Consider the following 15,116-nt stretch of genomic DNA (forward strand, 5'->3'; position numbering starts at 1 on the left):
AATAAACTGTTCAGTGAATAATGTTGCCCTGGCAGTAAACATAAACTCCACCACGGCATCACCACAATCGCAGCGCAGTTTCTTTTTCATTTTATTTGATTGGGTTTTATGTTCGGTCTTTGCATCATGTCTGAGATTCTGGGCTGAACCTCGCTGGGAATAAACATCACCACTGGGAAGCTAATCATAGCTGTTGCTCTTCGAATAGCTGCACCAGAAGGCAGGAAATCATGCATACGTTACAAAAGCCATTAGGGATTACCAAGGTGTTCTATTTTATGCCACCTCTCCGACAAAATACACAGAGGGAAGTACTTAAAGTAATTGTTTCTCCTGTAGTGAGCGATAATAAGCCTTGTATTAATATACACGGCCAATGATGGTCTATGGAGACAATTACTGCTGCCGTATTTTAACATGATGACGCAGTCAGAGCTTGAACGCAAATGGGAGTCATATCACATATCATTACATGGAAAGCGTTTTTATCTACACATTTCACGTTCATGTATGCGGTTTCTGAGCAAAAGTCAGTTATTCAGTGCTACAGTGCAGGATTAAAACAACAAATAAGCATTTCACTGTTAGATTTACTGTCCTTCTCGCTTTCTGGTATCCATATTTCATAAAGTCTTCTCACCATTCATCCCTCTCTCCTCTATCCCTGCTCTTTTTCCTGCCAGTGCAGTTGACTGCACAACAGGGAACAGCTTATATTCTGGGTTCCTCTTAATTATTAATGGGCTTCTCAACACGTAGTCTAATCCATCTACACAACTTGAAATACTGACACAGGGAGAAATCACTCTTTCCGAGGTGCAACTTTCCTGGTAATATTAGAAGCTGACCCAGTTCCACCTGGTTTTTACGGTGGATACAGAAACCTCCGGAAAGGTAGCATGTGGAGATGGCATGGTAAACTATTCAAATCCTAAAGCACATGTAATAATCATTGTGGGGTTATGCTTTCTTCAGGTCCATTCATTTCACTGGAGTTCAAATATATGGAAAAAAAATCAGTTCACTATTTGTGAATACAATAACCTACGGGAAATTCTGTTGTGATTCATCTGGATCCTTGTACAGCCATGAATTCTAGGGATGCAAATGCTGTATTTTCTTGGAATTGTAAAGGGCTTTGACCTACAAAACCAAGAAGATATGCTCAGAATGACAGCTTGCCCATGTTTAGTATTTACCATGTTCACAATCTTTGTTTAGCACAAAGTAACATTTGCTAATTAACACCAGAGGAGTAAGTACTTAATGAACGAATACTACATCACTGAATTATTGTGAAGTAATAAGTGGTATTGGTGCAAATACAATGAATACTGTGTATTGTATTACTGGGTAAGAATAACCCATGCATTAATGTACATTATTGTAATACAACATGATTTGTTGAGTGTATTTTGAATTATTAATGTAAATCTTCAAAATAACCTACAGCGCCTATAAATAGTATTAACCCCAGTTGGAAGTCTTCCCCTTTAGAGACCTGTCTACACAGGCTCAGTACTATAATCGCAGCAAAAGGTTCATCTACTAAATACAGACTTGAAAGGGGTGAATAGTTTTGCAATCACTTATTGTACATTACATATTTTTTTTAATAAATTGGCATCACTGTGTGGAAATGTGTTGTCACTTTGATGTCAAAGAATCTTTTTTTTGGTTTAAATTCTTGTAAAAAAAAAACAAAACAAAAAAAAAACATTATTTAATGCTTAAGCTATAAAATGAGAAAAGTTCCACATCTACGACAAGCTTGAAATGCAATGGCATAAAAATGACAACAGCATGCAGTATTTTGCCCTCAGAATGTAGAGCAGCAGAGGTACGGAGTAGAATAAAACGGACATACTCAAGTAAAGTACAAGTACCTCAAAACTGTATTTCAGTATAATACTTGAGTAAGTGTACCAAGCTATTTATCTCCAGTTATAAACTACTGACAGGGTCCATGGTAATGTCCTTCTATTTTTCAGGTATTTGGTTATTAACTAAAGTGTTAGTAATGAAAGCATTGACTCGATGATGGCACTAAAAGAGAAATTAAGGCATCACCAGAATCTTTACATTTCAGCTTGAGGGAAACATGGATGTCTGCACCAATCCACTGAGATATGTTACTTGCTGTTTATATGACTTGCAATTTTTGCTTTTTAAAAACCTTTTCATCCTTCTTTAAAAATGTCCTACTGTATACGCGCCAAAACTCCACCTAAAATTCCTTATATGTGAAAATCTACTTGGCAATAGTGGCAGTAATTCTAATTCTTCTGATTCTTTAAAACTACCTCATGGTGGCACTACAAAAAACTAAAGGGCTCAATGAAGATATTTAGTTTCTAGGGAGCATCGATGTCTGGACAACATTTTGATGGATCGATCCAGTGTTGCTGTTTAGAAAATGCAGTCTTGACCAAAGTGGTGGACCATGCCATTACCATGGCTACATAGCATTTAGCATGTTACTCTTAAAGATATATATATTATAATTAATACACTTGGAAATACTGCAATGAAGCTGAAATAATACTCTATGTGTAAATGTAATAGCATCGATATTTTATAAATTACCTCCTGAGATTGCTGAAACTAGTTAACATCTACTAGCCATAAGCACTCAACTGCCGCAGAGTAGCTTTAGCAGCCAACTGGTGCTTTTACTGCGACACTGGAAGACATACTTTGTCCTGATCTGTGTGTTGGGGTCTCCAACACTGGCTCTGACAGAGGTAAGGTCAGAGCCTATTGATTTTTAACGCTGCTCAATGAGAGAGCAGGCTGTCACAGTGCAAAAGACACCACTATAGAGCCAGTGTAAAGAAACACGGCCTCAGCTCTGTTACACCATCTGCTACATCCATTTCATGTAGGTGTGCTGTAATGAAAAAGCAATACAAGGGATCTCTATATGATTGGCTTTCCACCTGGATGCTTTCATCCATTTTATCACTGAGATCAGCAATCACCTTGAAGAAGAAAGGCAGAAGAAGTGGGGAGGCTTCCATTGCAGCATCATGCACTACACAAGTGCGGCCTTTGTGCGCTCTGCGGTATGGGTGTGAGGGAAAGTGGGGCACGGGGCCTTTAATGTGCAGGGTGGAATTATATATCCTTTTAATCATACTCCTCCACCCAGCAGCAGTTTAGGATGAGAGTGACAGAGAGCCAACACAAAGCTAATTCCGCCCCTGTCACATCCGATCGTCTCTTACCTCGCAAATGAGCAGCAGTAATGACACTCGCCTGATGGCCCATGTTCATGCACATTTGCAGGGATAATGTTTGATAGAAATCAATCCATGGTAATATGGTGGATGGGAGCACTGAGGTGATTTTCCAGAGATGGGTTTTGTCTAGTGAGAGCGGTCCGGGCTCTGAGGATGTCTCTTTTGGCTTCCCAATCAGCTTGTAAGACGAGCAGCGTTTTCCAGCACACATAACCTATGGCACCTAAACACACATTAGAAAAGCAATGCTGTTTTTGCCATATGCTATTTCACAGTTCTTCATATGATAGTGATTGGAAGACTTTTAACTTCATTTAATTGCGACTAAAAGTGGGAAAATTACAGTTTTATAAACTGAACTCATATTGACAACCTTGTATTGTCAATGAAATAAACTTGCTCACTTAGCCATGAAAGTGAATCTGTGACTAAAATTTAGCTAAAAGAAACAGCAGCATTTACACATCCGCTTGTGTGAATTAAGTAAAAACAAATCAGCTAAATCACCCGCAAGTTATTTAGGAAATAATCAATTATCCATTTCATAATTTAGTCAGGAAACACAGGCATATTGATGAGGAAAATGATCCAAATAACCAGAATATTTAGTAGGTCTTCACTGCTAAGAGAGCTTCTTTTGGTTTTAAAAACAGATCAAGTCTTCTATCTGTCAAGACGTGTCAAAGCCTTGGATTACCACAAAATGTACCAGTGGTGAGATGATCCGTCAAACAGCAATAATAAGATATATTACATTTTAATTACTTGGACAAGTGTTAAGCAAGCAGTGAATAAACCGAAATACCCAAACTCAAACACGAAACATCAATTATTCCAACTATGATCTGATGTAATGATGATCAGTAATTTGACTTTTCCATTTATTTCACATATGTGCAGTACATGTGGATATGTCAAGAGCCACTAACAACACCATGAATTACACTTTTTTTTCTTCTAGCGACAGAACATATTATGGGATCTGAGAGGCAATATGAGCAAATCTTCCTTTTTATTCATGCCAGTCCTGTTTAATGAATCACTGGGAGATTGCTCTCACAGTTGCCATTAATCAGAGCTTCTCTGCTGCTGATTGAGGAGGGTAATATGAACAGGAATACCAATGAGTGGAGGAATGTGCATGTGCTGAAAAATGGCAGAATAACTCAGCCGTACAGACAGCCAAGTGCTGTGTGCAGCCCAAACACAACCTTGTCTCATCCTTACTAGGAATAAAGTCTATTACAATTTCACCATGTTCTCCAGCAGGGACTATATCAAACTGCTGTGCACCCACAGAGACTGAGACAATTTGGTTTTTGACTGCTATTGGAAAACCATGTACCACAGTTATATTGGTACTTTGGAAGCAGCATGATGCAATGTCTAAAACACAAATTTGTTTCATTGATTGAAGAAAACTGGACCAGGCTTGTGCTCGAGGGAGCATTGTGTTCATAAATTGAATCTATAAATTTGTCTGTATGCAGTTAATGTCCCCCGAATAAGGATAAGTTAGAAACCGATTGAGTTTGTGGGATGTAATTTCTCTTTGCTTTTCATATTTTGTTACTCTTTGAGTTGCCAATTCACTTGAATGACATTCGCCAGCCCTTACAAGGAACTGTAATTGACATTTGAAACCGAGGAATTCAAAGGAATATTTTGATATTCTGGAAAATATGTTACTGCGAGTGTGAGGAAAACCTGAAGAACAGTCACACATCAGTCTGTGAGATATGCAGCAACAGCCCACGCCATACATTCATTACCATAGCTTAGCATAAAGATTGCAAACCAACAAATAATCCTGCATGTGAGCCTCTGTAGCACCACAACAGGTTATTGTTACACTTCAGTTTTTGAAACATACTGTGTCAGTTAGCACATACAGTAAATGATGATGATGATGATGATATATTGGTATAGACAATAACCACGGTGTTAAAATAAAATAAATAAAATAAATTCAATAATAATAGTAATGATAATAATAGTGATAAAAGTGATAGGAGTAGTAGTAGTAATAATAATAATAATAATAATAATAATAATAATAATAATAATAATAATAATAATAATAATAATAATAATAATAATAATAATAATAATAATAATATAATATAATAATACAGCAATAATGCAATTCATCTGCAATAAAAAGATAAAGATTTAAAAAGAGATTTTTTTTTTTATTTTTAAAAGGTGGATTGTCCTAAAGACTGGAAAAAAAAACAGGACACAGCTGGTGTGAGTTTCATGATATATTGGTATAGACAATAACCACGGTGTTAAAATAAAATAAATTCAATAATAATAATAACAATAATAATAATAATAATAATAATAATAATACAGATATGATATCATAAATATTCCAGTGCCAATAATTATCTGCCTGACACTTCAATATATGTCATTTCTAGTGCAATTCATTTGCAATAAAAAGATAAAGATTTTTTTTTTTTAAATGATTTACATTTTTTTGTGATTAATTATTTAGATTTTCTATAGATATTGTGACAATATCATTATTGTGAATTCTTTTGGCCACACTAATTCTGTAATGAACATCTGATATCATGACAGCTTCTTTCCAAATTTAGCAAAAATCTGTCTTCCATCACTTCCCATCATCCATCATATTGACATGTTAGTTTGTTGGGAGGGCAGGTAGGTGGATATTTTTTTTTTAAAAAATGGAAAATGTGAAATTAGCGAGTTTTAGAGGTGCTCATTAGCACTTATTTTATTATCTCTGGACAGAGCTGGCTGCCTCTATATTTCTAGTCTTTGTGCTGAGCAGGACTACCTGGCTGCTGGCGGTATGGCTCCATATTTAGCATACAGGTGTGGATGTAGTATCAATCTTCTCATCTAACTCTTGGCAAGAGGGTGAATGAGAGGCTAATCAAAGCCAATATTATCACAATTAACATTAATTGTACAGCAAGAGGCCATAATGAGGCTTTATGTATAGGATTTTGGCATGTTTAAGTTTAATGAATACATTGAGGGACTATTATGTCATGAACACTGTTGCACAAACAGGCTATATCAAATATCCTTCCCCTAAAACCCAAGGACACACACATGCACAAATGATTCCTCAGTAACTGCTCTCTCTCTCTCACACACACACATCTCTCAGTCTGGAAAGCATGACTATCACACAGAGCATTCCATCATACTGTCACTCACATCTGCTGCCCTTTCTCATTACCGCACCCTGCCGATTCTCCCTCTCTCCTTTACCTCCCCTGCAGCCAAACCCCCTTTTTCTCTCTGCTCCTCTGCAACCCTCCACACTATTCCCCCACTTCCTTTTCTTTACTTGCCCTGTAGACCATCCTTCCATTGCCAACGCGAATGAGCAGAATTCCCGGCGAGTGGTGGGGAGACAGGTGAGCTGACACGCTTTTACATCGGTCTGACGTCCTCTGAGCCCCAGACAGCGTGTTAACAGCCTGGAAAAAAAAAGAGAGAAAGAAATGCCACAGAGTGAATTCAATACACCTCACATGATTGGAACTGAGAAGTGATTTTTCACATGTGCACACTGGTAAGAGTGCCAGAATTAGACGGCAGGTATCATTTTTTCACCTCTCCCCGAAGCTGTGAAAATGGAGTGATGGAAAATACCATTGTTGCATTTCAGCGACTATACAGTTTATCTATGGTGAGCCCTGTCTGTTTGGGCAGATGCAGTTTGCTGCAGTCTCTGCAGGTTTTTTCCCCCCTTCCACCGCTTCCAGAGAGGGATAAATGACAAAACCATGTCAGGCTTGGTGATGCAAAGAGGATAATTAGGATTCACGAAACACAGTTTGTCCTCAAAAGCAAATCACTTCCCCGGTGCTCAGGGGCTACCAAGGCACAGATCATTTTATATATCAGCACCTAGCAACTGGCAGATGGAGTGAACTTAGTGCAGGCTGCCAAAGCTGATAGGACACTGCAGGACTGCAAAATGAGCTGTGATGATTCCCCTGCTGAGGCCAAAAAGGGAGACATACCTCATTAAGATGCAGCACATCCTCCAATGCCCGGCCACACTTTACAGCAGCAAGTTGCCCCTTTTGCAAAAAAAAAAAAAACTTCACAGTGGCGTTAAAAACATACAGCTGAAATTTAATTACAGTATGATATCCAGTTTAGAGAAATAACACTGCACATTAACGAACTAGTATAGACAGTTACATGACAAGGGAAGCAACAGCGCTGTTTTGGACATGTATTGTTGCTATTGATATCTGCATGCACATGCTGGCAAAAACACACACTGAGTCATGAGGAATTCTGTCCGTTTTCTTCTTAGAATACCACAACTGAACTCTGCATGGAGAGAAACAGGCCATTAAAATGGCACCTGTTGTGAGGGCATAAACATGTGTTCCTCATAACCATTTATCATAACCCTGAAGGTAAAAAAAACACCTTTGTGGTACAAGCGGGGAAAAAAAGAATATTCTCATTACAAAGCCCCATCCCGGCCTGAAGGAAAGCAGAAGTGAATGTTATCCTTTGTCTGTTTTTATGCAGCGTGTGTGGAGATTGTTAGGATTGCAGGCCTCTTAATGCTGAGACTGCAGGTACCGTACAAACATACCAACCTGCAACTCAATGTCATACATCATCTTCTTAACACTGTCAGCTCATTTATCTCTCATCTCCATCCTCCCATTATTGCACCATCGCATCAACCCATCTCCCTTTTTCCACATTCTCCTCAGTTTATTTCAATTACTATCTCAGTAATATTCTATTTATTACAGTGGGCTCCCTCTGATGTCATCCTGCTTTAATACTATCAAAGAATTAGGGTGGAATGAAACCGATTTCATTTCTCCAGCACCGAAACACAACACGGAGGGGCCAGCAGATAAGAAACAGAAGCAAGAAAAATGAGTGAGATACACTGGGAACGGGGGCTGCGAGAAGAAAGGGAAAGAGAGACAAAGACGGAGAGGCAGAGACTCCTGGGATGGACCAACAGGGCTGTGGAGAGAGGAGCTTAATTTCCCAACACCATCTGTTACCAGTCCCTGGGTTGAAAGCTCCACTTATGTCAAACCTCCCACAACCACACACCAGTAGAGCGCCACAGAGCTGCGAGAGGCACCGCAGCATCTCTCTCATCTGTCCCTGACAACTTTTTTTCCAGCTCCGTACCTATGCAGCACCCATTCTCAGCTTCCACTAGGGCACGATTACGCACATTTCAGCTGTGATCGGTGAATCCGGATGCTATTTTTTGGGTCATTTTGGATTTTGCTGAGGAAAGATGAATACATTCAGCTTTGCATCTGTCCATTTAATCAATGGGGTCGTATTACAGTATGTTCTGTTTTGTTGGCCTCCAAATTATCCTGATAAAATGTCATTGTTTAATCTTAACCAACTGGTGTCGATTGAAGAAAAGCCCACAGGGGATGCTGGGTATATATAGGCCCTTCTACTGGGAAACGAGAGCCCACGACTCAAAATGTGTCAATGGAAGTGCCTCCAAGCTACTGTTTCCCCCCTTTTTTTTCCCGGTGGTGTAGGCACTGAGGACTCTAGTGGAGAAAATGTCTGGCCTACATTCAAGACTTTGTAGAGGCATGAATATATGTCAAATTGCAAGGTTAAAGGCAATCATATACATTATGTACAACACAGAGCTTTGCCCCTAACATGCAGGTGTTACATCCAATTAGACAAAGTTGCAGCACTTAGATGCAATAAAGTTCTTATTTTTTGTAACCATCAGTAGTACAAGGCATTATGTTTCCTGTTGCAGGCTATTATTCATTACTAGTAAAGTGTGTACTCAGTTTGCAATTAACATTGTACCTTTCATCAAACATTTCTTTCTCTTAAGTCATAGGCAAATTTCATAAGGGCACACCTGATTGCAGCTACATGAGGAAATTGTAGGCAGAAAAGGAGGCAGGCTTGAAGTGAGGGTTACCCTGAGGACAGACCATTCCCTGGCATTTTAATCACTTCATTTACACAGTCTCTGAAGGTATTTCAATGCAAATTATCTGAAAAGGTCACGCTGCAGAGGAATATCTATTCTGTTCCAAATGGTGTTTATTTATAAACAGGAAAAGGCAGGTTCATACACTGACTGGCTTCTGTATTAGCACAATTTAGCCAACAAGCCTCTTTGATGAACAATTATTTTTTGACTGATTAACAGTGAACAGTTTGTCTGACAGGTAAATGCTGATAGCACCAGATCAGTGTATCACACTAGTGTCACATTTTCTTCAATGAAGTGAGCCCTCATGTGGCCATTTGAGTTACTACAGCTAAATCTTTAATTAAAAATAGCTTCGAAACTATATTTGAAAATACTTCACTCCCTCACGAGGGTGGAAGAGGTTAGGGTAAGATGAAGAAACGGAAAGAAAATGTGTCATGCACAGTCAGATCATAAGAATTTGACACTTGCAGTTACATCAGTGAATGATTTCCAACCACTGGATGTCACCATCAACACAGTTCAAGCTTGTGAAATTTGAGGTAAAAATTAATCAAAACCAAATAGCAGCTTTTGTGCATTTTGTACTTAAAACTACCAGAGTCTTTAAATATACAATATGATGTCAAAGCATGTCAGCTGTTCACTCAGCAAACTGATCCCAAGTATTCAATACTCAACTGAATACAGAAATAGGAATTAATATTTTCACTGAGACACCCAAACCCCTTTCTGTTGGTTTCAAGGTAACGAGTCAAAACAGACTGGTTACAGTCATCAAAAAATGCCTGTTTAAAAGAACATACCCAAGGACCAAATTTTTTTTTCCAATTTTTTCCAAACTTTATTTGATGACAATATACAAGAACATCTTGAGCACGGAGACCCTCCCTGGCTGTCCGGGCTCACTGCAGAGAGATAACAGTAAATTAGTATGACAGCAAAAGTAGAAATAACCACTGACAATGCGAGCATTCTTAAGTTAAACACTGCAAAACTGAGACAACAATGTTGACAAAAGTAGCATTGTTTGGTAGGACAGTTTCAAACCAAAAATGACAGTCTGAGCAACACATTTTAAAAAAAGAACAGAAGTTCTAGTGTAAAATTCACACATTGGCAGGCTTTTAGTTGAGCTGCCCCACACACAAGACAACAAAAACTAAGAACCACATGCTACACTCTGCTTCTATTAACTACAGATCTGCATTGTCAAAGCATTTGTGTTGAAGTCAGAGTGGGCAAAGCCTAATGGTTATGCCCATTACAGCCGAGACAGCGGTACAAAGGACTGGGGTAGTGGGAAAACCTATTAGCCAGGAGTTTGAAACAACACAGAAAGGGAGAGACACACTGAAGGAAAACTGCAGGGAAAAGTAGGGTGTGACATGCATGACACAACTCAGGTCTATCAGCTTTTGATGTGCAACACAATGGCACACCATGCTTGTTCTGCTTCTATACCTGCAAACTGACACCTCATTTCTGCAAAAGAAATCCATGGAAAGCAAAATCAAGAACAAAAAGGTGGAACAAAACAAAGTTAACATGTTGAAAACTGAAATATGGAATAGAAAAGATCTCTGAATGGGCTTGCAGCGGCTGCACTCAACACATTTGGATGCAAGCCAGTATATTACAGATCAGATACAGCGTCAATGTTTTACCTGCCATCTGTGCTGTAACTATTGCAGATCAACTGTATGGTATTAAAGACAGTGCAGCTGAATTTTGAAATTCAGAGATCAATTCTATGTGACTATAAGCCAGTGCTGTTGGGGGATGCAGGAGTATGCAGGGTTTCACTAGAACAAAACTACACCAGGAGATTTCACTGATTAGTACATTACTTAAACAACTTGTCTTTGTTGTTAGGAGGATCTCCTCATACTGTCATTAAGTTTCTAAAACAAGGTTTACTATTAGTTTATAGTACTCATTAGTACTGGGAGCAGGGATGGTCAGGTAAGCATTATTCAGTGGGTCAAATCCTTTCATATTGGATGCATCATGTACATCCAAAGGGAAAGCGTTAAGGCCTTCATTCTCAGATGGATAGCTGAGAGTGTAAAAGCAGGAGTTAGCTATTTATCTATAACTCCTGGATTATCTGCACGCTGCAGTTAGTCTATTCAGGGTCAACATTTACCTTCTACAGTTTCCGAAGAACATTTGATAGGATTGGAAAGATGACAAAAGAAATTAAAACAGTAAAAGAGTGGTGAAAACGAAGATTAGCAGGATAGCAAAAGAACAGGTGGCAATGAAAGTCAAGAAAGAATGTGGAGTATATTTCATAACTTCCTCTTATATTTAGATTAGGAAATATGACAAATAAATTCTGTTTTTCACATCCTACTATAATAAGACTACTTATTTTTACATTGAGTTGAGTGTCTAGAAGAAATTACAAATGTGGTTAGTGACTTGTTTACTTCAAACCAAGTATTTAAACATGTGTGACATTACCTTCTTGCCAGCAGCGCCAACACTGGCCTTCTTGATGCCTCGTACTTTCTTCATTCTGTTCTTGCGTTCCTTGCGCTGTTTCCTTGATGTCTTCTTTTTCTCATAGAGACCATGCTGTGGTAGACAAATAGAGCATGTCATTTTACCATATTATGCTCACTTTTTCTGAATCTATTAGGAGAGGTAGACAATTTAGTTTTACAGACTCAAAAAACAGTTCAAATTATGCATGTCTATATTCACATATAACTACCACGGCCAAATGAATGGGCAAAACACTAATTTTCCTACCATTAACACCATTAATGGTAATTATGTATAATTGACCTACACTTCACGGACTAACTTTTCATGCCAACACATCTTTCAATTGTACCTGTCATTCAACCTTTTTAACTGTCAAGTGCTGCTCTGCTGGCTCTCTGCCAAAATCTTTAAATTATATCCATGCAAAATAGGTACTTCAAGTATCTGACAACTTTGAGCGGCAATAAGAGCCTCTACAATATAATTAAAAGGTCTTACAGTCAAGAACAGTTATCCATAAAACTGCATTTGAGGCCTACAACAAAACATTTCATCTTCTTGCTGCAGCAGAATTAAAATGGATGACAACGCAATGTTGCTTGTGAATGACTGTCACTGTAAAATCACAGCTCTCTGATAATAGTCAATCAAGCTATCACACTAAACACGCAGTTTAAACTCACCCTGGCAAGTCTGTGTTTGGGCTCATTCTTCTTAGCATAGTCTAGAGAGTCGTACACCATGGCAAAGCCTGTTGTCTTGCCGCCACCAAACTGAGTCCTGAAGCCAAAGACGAACACAACGTCAGGAGTGGTCTTGTACATCTTGGCAAGCTTCTCCCTGATTTCAGTCTTTGGAACTGTGGCTTTGCCGGGATGGAGGACATCGACGACCTGCAGAGAAGACAGTCAACAAATTGATGCACTGAGAGCTGCTAATGATCACCAAAAGACGAAAGCGGCAAAACACGTGAAGTCTTACCATTTGCTTCCTCTGAAGCAGCCGGTTCGTCATGAACTTGCGGGTCCTGACTGTTACAGTGTCATTCTGAAGATAGGAGAGGGCAGAAGGTGATGCCATTAGACGCAAAACTACTGAAAATGCAGCCATTCAAATACAACTCTCAACATCACAAGCTAACGGCATTTTAGTGAACTGTCACGTAGCACTAGCATTACAATCAGCTTCCTGGCTATACTACTGCTTAGAATAGTTTCCAGTCCCAGAACTGTGAAAGGTTTTACTGAATATACCGTATTTTAATAAACACGTGTCAGACAATAGAGCTGAGTAGCGCATTTTTACATCCCTATTCGCCTAAACAGGGGGCCTCGCTACAGCTAACTGTGTAATGTATGCTAACGTTTAGCCATGGGGGGCTACGACTGTAAATTTTTACTAAAGTCTGTGTAATAAATGATGGAACAGCGGTGTACGTTAACATGATTCTATAGTGAATGTAGAACAACGAAAACACACAGTGAGAAATATTAAAATCCGGTCCCAAACAGTTGAATATAGTGTGATAACGTCTGGACCGACATTAGCCAGAATAGCATTTGGACAATGTCGCTAAATTTTCTCTCACAGCTTCACACTACATCAATATTGACATTTTATTATACACCAGACTTAAAGGACCGTTTAGTCTGCAAGAAATGTGCGTTGGTGAGCGGATGGCCTCGATGAGCGACGGATTTTACTTGTAATTTTCACCACAAGACTCACCATCTTGACGCCGGCCTCGCTCAGGGACGTAGAAAAGGAGGAAGGACCGGCAGGCGACCGGAATAATGCCTGCAGAAAACTCAGTGGGCACGTACTTGTATTGCCTGACGTAAAAACATGACAAAATGAGGAAGTCGGCGAAATAATTTAATTTTGTTACATTAAACGTAATATGTTGGCAGTAAATGATGCAGTATCTCAAATAAATGCCAAAGAAATACAAATATAAAATATAAAGCTGGTTTCCTTTTTCCCACCTCAAAAACATAAAAAAGTCAGCATGCATAACAAATGAATAAAACAGATGACGTTTGTAATAATCCGGCAAAGCTATATGTGTACATTGTGAAGTATTTTAGGGAAACAGACATTTAAGAAAACACCTCCTGCTTTTCCTCTTTAGTCCACTAGACGTCAGTAACACAACGCCTAATAGAAGCTCAATTCAGCTGAGAGGATGGGTCAGTATTTACTATTGACTCAACTAAACCTGATAAAGTAGCATATGATGCACACACTGCAATAATGAAAATGTCTAAAATATTTCCTTTGTTTCACACTATTGGATTACCCTATTGGGTGGGCCAAAGGAAACAAATGCTGTTTGACCCCCGATGACCCCCGCTCCCACCCCTCACCTACCACTATCTGTACATGCTTTATGCACCCTGAAGTCAACATTAAATCCACTGCACACAGCAGAAAACAACAGCATCTTAAATTCCCCAGACACACCAATAAATAGTGCTGTATTAAATTAACGCTGTGTTACTGGCTCTGGATATTCTGCATGTCAGCTGGTTTGTGATAATGTGATTGACTATTTTAAACATGCACAATGAGCACGATATACAATGCAGAAAGTACCATCTGCTGCAGGGCACTTTGATCCTCTTGTCATTGAATCTAGTTCTTAAGAATTAATAAGCATCTAATCTTTTTAATTTTAAGTCAATAATAAAAGACTCAGGAACAAATTTTGGCACGATGGCCTGATAGTACTTGGTACAAATCACAATCTCTACCTCCTCATTATTTCAGATTTTTTCTATTTTTATTATTTTTTTATTTTTTATCATGTCTTATAATAAGTGTTATTTAATAATGTTAATGGTGCGTAATATGTTACTGCACAGCCTTCCAGAACAGTCACTTTGCTTTCCACTTGACAAATAAAATCTCATGAATTCCTAATGATATAAATATAAAAATAGCTGAAATGCAGAGACCTTTGGGTGATTTGAGGTCTTGTGAAATTTGATGTAGCCTTGTAGCAGATGTCTAGTTTTGCAATTTGTGAATCCAGGCATAGAAGACCTTAGCAGAAATCTATAAAATTCCTATCAGCATAGCTCTAAAATAAACACAATACTCTTTTTCCACAACAAAATATCTGCAATCACTTGTAAAATAATAATTATAACAATAATACATTTTATTTATAGACACTTTTCAAAACACAGTAGGACACTGTACAAAGTAAACAAAGTTAAAACACATTCATGTTAACAATATAAAACTTAAAAATGTAAATAGTTCAAAAGAAGGAAACTTAATTTTAAAAACAGAAGAAAAAATTACAGAGGAATGGAAGTCAAAGTGAGTACGCTTGTTTGAACAGGTGGGTTTTGAGATGAGATTTGAAAATGTCAGTGTTTCGGCTGTCAGGTGGGAGGGAG

At 38.5% G+C, this 15,116-nt stretch overlaps 1 protein-coding gene across 2 annotated transcripts; it reads right to left on the reverse strand.

Moving 5' to 3' along the window:
• Positions 1 to 10,031: 10,031 nt before the first annotated feature.
• rps24 (ribosomal protein S24) lies at positions 10,032 to 13,529 on the reverse strand. 2 transcript variants are annotated; one of them, XM_035951894.1, is made up of 6 exons: positions 13,438 to 13,529; positions 12,691 to 12,756; positions 12,393 to 12,602; positions 11,683 to 11,796; positions 10,678 to 10,698; positions 10,032 to 10,121 (listed from the first exon to the last, which is right to left on the reverse strand). In XM_035951894.1, the coding sequence occupies exons 1-5, from the start codon at positions 13,438 to 13,440 to the stop codon at positions 10,693 to 10,695; spliced, it is 399 nt and encodes a 132-aa protein (XP_035807787.1). In that variant the 5' UTR covers positions 13,441 to 13,529; the 3' UTR covers positions 10,032 to 10,121; positions 10,678 to 10,692. The 2 variants fall into 2 exon arrangements, with proteins under 2 accessions (XP_035807787.1, XP_023134033.1); XM_023278265.2 differs by lacking the exon at positions 10,678 to 10,698.
• Between the last annotated feature and the right edge of the window lie 1,587 nt (positions 13,530 to 15,116).

This window comes from Amphiprion ocellaris, chromosome 16 (genome assembly GCF_022539595.1).
Source record: "Amphiprion ocellaris isolate individual 3 ecotype Okinawa chromosome 16, ASM2253959v1, whole genome shotgun sequence".
In the NCBI taxonomy this organism is placed as follows: Eukaryota; Metazoa; Chordata; class Actinopteri; family Pomacentridae; genus Amphiprion; species Amphiprion ocellaris.

Bases quoted from the DNA above. Each gene is read 5' to 3' on its own strand.
- rps24 (XM_035951894.1), bottom strand. The intron at 12,603-12,690 runs GTAAGACTTCAC...TCTTCTCTGCAG, and splicing joins TGCTTCAGAGGAAGCAAATG to GTCGTCGATGTCCTCCATCC. The intron at 11,797-12,392 runs GTGAGTTTAAAC...TGTCTACCACAG, and splicing joins CCAAACACAGACTTGCCAGG to CATGGTCTCTATGAGAAAAA.